At 56.2% G+C, this 3207-nt stretch overlaps 1 protein-coding gene across 1 annotated transcript; it reads right to left on the reverse strand.

Moving 5' to 3' along the window:
• Positions 1-1148: 1148 nt before the first annotated feature.
• FOXQ1 (forkhead box Q1) lies at positions 1149-2411 on the reverse strand. The gene has a single exon (XM_063130012.1). It carries the CDS (start codon positions 2289-2291, stop codon positions 1149-1151), a length of 1143 nt encoding a protein of 380 aa, XP_062986082.1. The 5' UTR covers positions 2292-2411.
• Between the last annotated feature and the right edge of the window lie 796 nt (positions 2412-3207).

Genomic DNA, 3207 nt, shown 5'->3' on the forward strand with positions numbered 1-3207 from the left:
TCAGACGCTACGATAGAGGCTAATCAGATGTATTTGCCGTTGAAAGTCAATGGGGTTTACTGCTGTATACACATTTTAATTTAGAATCAGGGTTGCAGGCAAGATTCGAACTATTCACTCTCCAGACAAATCCTTCACAGACATAATCTTAAAAAAGCTGGAGATAATGCAGGTTTACTCAGGAGTAACCTCTCCTGCATGCAAACGGACTGACCCCTAAGTAATGCATGCATAGAATTTCAGCCTGAAGCTAAACAGTTTACTCCCGGAATAGACAACTTGTACCCATCCCTCTACAGATATTGTTGGACTGCAACTCCCTATTGGCTCTAGCTAGTAACCAGCTGTAGCTAGCATAGCAGGGGGCTGCAAATTGCCTAGCCCTGGTTTACTTGGATCTTAGGCTGCAATCCTATCTTTATTTATTCAAAATTAAGTCCCGTTAAAATCAATGGGGCTTACTCCCATTGATTTCAATGTAGGATTACAACCTTGATCCCCTTGAAATCAATGGGGTTCTTTACGGTTACCAACTTCTTACAGGCCCAGTCTGACCTGTGCCTCAAGGCTGCTAAAGTCACAGGAGCCCTCATCGTCAAAAAGTTGGGAACCCTGTTTAAGTTTGTGTGGTACCTACTGTAAGCAGCCCCATACAGCAGTTTGTGAGAATCGCAGTCTTAGGCTGCAATCCTGATGCATGCTTACCTGGAAGTAAAACCCACTGAACACAATTGGACTTACATCTGGGTAAAGTTGCATAGGATGATACTCTAATTATTATAGTGGAGAAAAGTATAATAATTTCACTCACGACTATAAAATGGCTCAAAAGCTGCGATTTGGGCGCACCTGGCAATCTTGCGAATGACAAGCTATTTCTACGGCTGCAAGAAATGCCGAATCCAATAGTAGGGAGGGACCTCCAGCCCATCAGTAAGACGCCCTGGGGTCCACCAGATTTTTAAAAAAACAAACCCAAACCAAACCGCTTTTGATTTTGGTCTCAAGGGAAATCCATCATTAAGGCACAGTCTTTATGCTTTTCAGTCTGCGGACTTTTAAAATTCGTTTTAGTGCATAGAGAGCCTTCTTGTCTTCTGTCCTTACGTTACCCCTTCATGAGGGAGGGGGCTTGGCTAGTTCTAGCGTTACACCGGCAGGGTCTCTGTTGGATAAGGCCGATAGGAAACAAGCGGCTGCAAGGACCCGGGCAGCCGGAGGGGGCAGTAGAGTGGAGACACGCCGAGCGCCGGCGAGGAGGAGGTGGAAGCGGGGAGCGGCGAGGTCCGCTGGGGGAAGAGTTGGTGCGCATCGCCGGGCGTCAAGGCCTTCCCCACGGTCGCCTCCAGGAGCATGGAGTCGGGAAGGCCGTAGCAGTAGAGGGAAGAGGCTGCCGCCGCCGCCGCCGGGAAGGGAGGAACGAGCCCGTAGGAAACGGCGGGCTGAGGCAGAAGCCGAGAGTAGCCCGAGGAGGGGACGGGCCACAGCACCGCCCTTTCTCCCAGCGGGGTCGGCGGCTGCTGCTGCTCGGAAGGCTGGAAAGGTCGGCTCAGGATGCTCTCGATGGCGAAGGAGCTGAAGAACTTGGAGCCGCCTGAAGAGGCCGAGGCGGCTGCCGGTCCTGGCCCGGGCGCCGCTGCCGGGGGCTTCTGGTCGGCGCTGGGGCAAGGAGAGGCTGGCGGCGGCGGCGGCGGCGGCGGCGCCTGGCTGGCCTCGGCGGCGGGCCCGGGCCGACTGAGGCGTTTCCTGCGCCTGCGGAAGACGCCGTCGGCAAAGGTGTACTCGGAGCTGGGGTTGAGCATCCAGTAGTTGTCCTTGCCCCACGGCCGGGCCGGGTCGCGGAGCACCTTGACGAAGCAGTCGTTGAGCGAGAGGTTGTGGCGCACCGAGTTGCGCCAGCCCGTGTAGGCGCCGCGGAAGAAGGGGAAGCGGCCCATCAGGTACTCGTTGATCTCGGCCAGAGTCAGGCGCCCCCCGGCGGAGTCCCGGATCGCCATGGCGATCAGCGCGATGTACGAGTAGGGCGGCTTCGGGCGACGCGTGTACGGCTTGCCTCCGGGGGCTGCCGCCGCCGCTTTGCCGGCCGGGGAAGGGCATGGCTCCGGCTCCGAGCCCTGTCTCGGGGAGTCCTCGTGGCCGCTGGCCGGGCTGAGCGCGGCGCAATCGCCGTCCGAACCCAGTTCGCTCTCGGCGGCCAGTGGAGACGCCGCGCTGCTGCTGCTGCTGCCGCCTTCGTGGTCGCTGCCGCCGAACTTGTCCTCGTAGCGTGGAGCGAAGACCTCCAGCTTCATGTCTGCGCCTCCAGCCTCGAAGGGGCCCAGGTCGTCCCCCAGATCTCTCCCTCCTCGTCACCAGGTGCGCGCGCGTAGGACTTCCTGCGGTTGACGGCGTTGGCCTCGGCCTCCAAGGGGTGTGTGTGCAACACTAGGAGAAGTTGGGGGGCATGTCTCCCCTCGGAAGGTACGCGGGAGGGGGGATTAGTCGTTTTCCCTCCACCGGGGAGTCACGCAATGGTTTCAGAGCGACGACAGGTGAGCGGCGTTCCTGTGCCTCCACGACGCCTGAGATGGCACCAAAAAGCAAGTTGTGAGAAAAGTCTGCAAACTCCGAATTCCTTTGGGAAAGTGTTCCTTTTGGGGGTGGCGATGGCTTTCCCCTCCTTAGTATGTGGGTAAGAAGAGGGTCTCTTTCTCCATTCCCTCTCCCCTTTCAAAGTCTCCTTCTTAGAAAGCCAAATCTGTGCGCTTCACTCTTAGCATTCATGAATTCAGATCGAGACTCTTTCTTTGCTTCCAAGAGCTGTATCCTTGAGCGGAAGAGAGCCTGTCTGCCTGTCTCTTCCCACCTGGATGGTGCCTAGAAGTTTGGACGCCCTCCTGCTTCCTCCCTCCTTCCTTCCCCAGATAAGCGTCTGACTGGAGTGGCGGGGGATGACCCTTCCAAGGAAGATGCTCTCGCTCACTCGCTCTCACTCGCCCCACCGCTTCAGACGGCGGAGTTCAAGGTAACAGGTGGCTGAAGAACTTCGAATCAACTTTAGGAATCCCCCAAAGTCCCGCTGGGTCGATTCTCTTTCTGGGAGGGATCGCTTCGATCGTCTTCAGAGGCTCCCCAGAGGATCAGCCCCAAGTGCTTTCCAAATAAGATTTTTTAAAATAATAATAATAATAATGTGAATGAAACCTGGCTGAATTAGTTGTCGGCTGT

Source organism: Elgaria multicarinata, chromosome 7 (assembly GCF_023053635.1).
Source record: "Elgaria multicarinata webbii isolate HBS135686 ecotype San Diego chromosome 7, rElgMul1.1.pri, whole genome shotgun sequence".
Taxonomy (NCBI): domain Eukaryota; kingdom Metazoa; phylum Chordata; class Lepidosauria; order Squamata; family Anguidae; genus Elgaria; species Elgaria multicarinata.

Excerpts from the sequence above, each read along its gene's own strand:
- FOXQ1 (XM_063130012.1), bottom strand. The coding sequence starts at position 2,291 with ATGAAGCTGGAGGTCTTCGCTCCACGCTACGAGGACAAGTTCGGCGGC.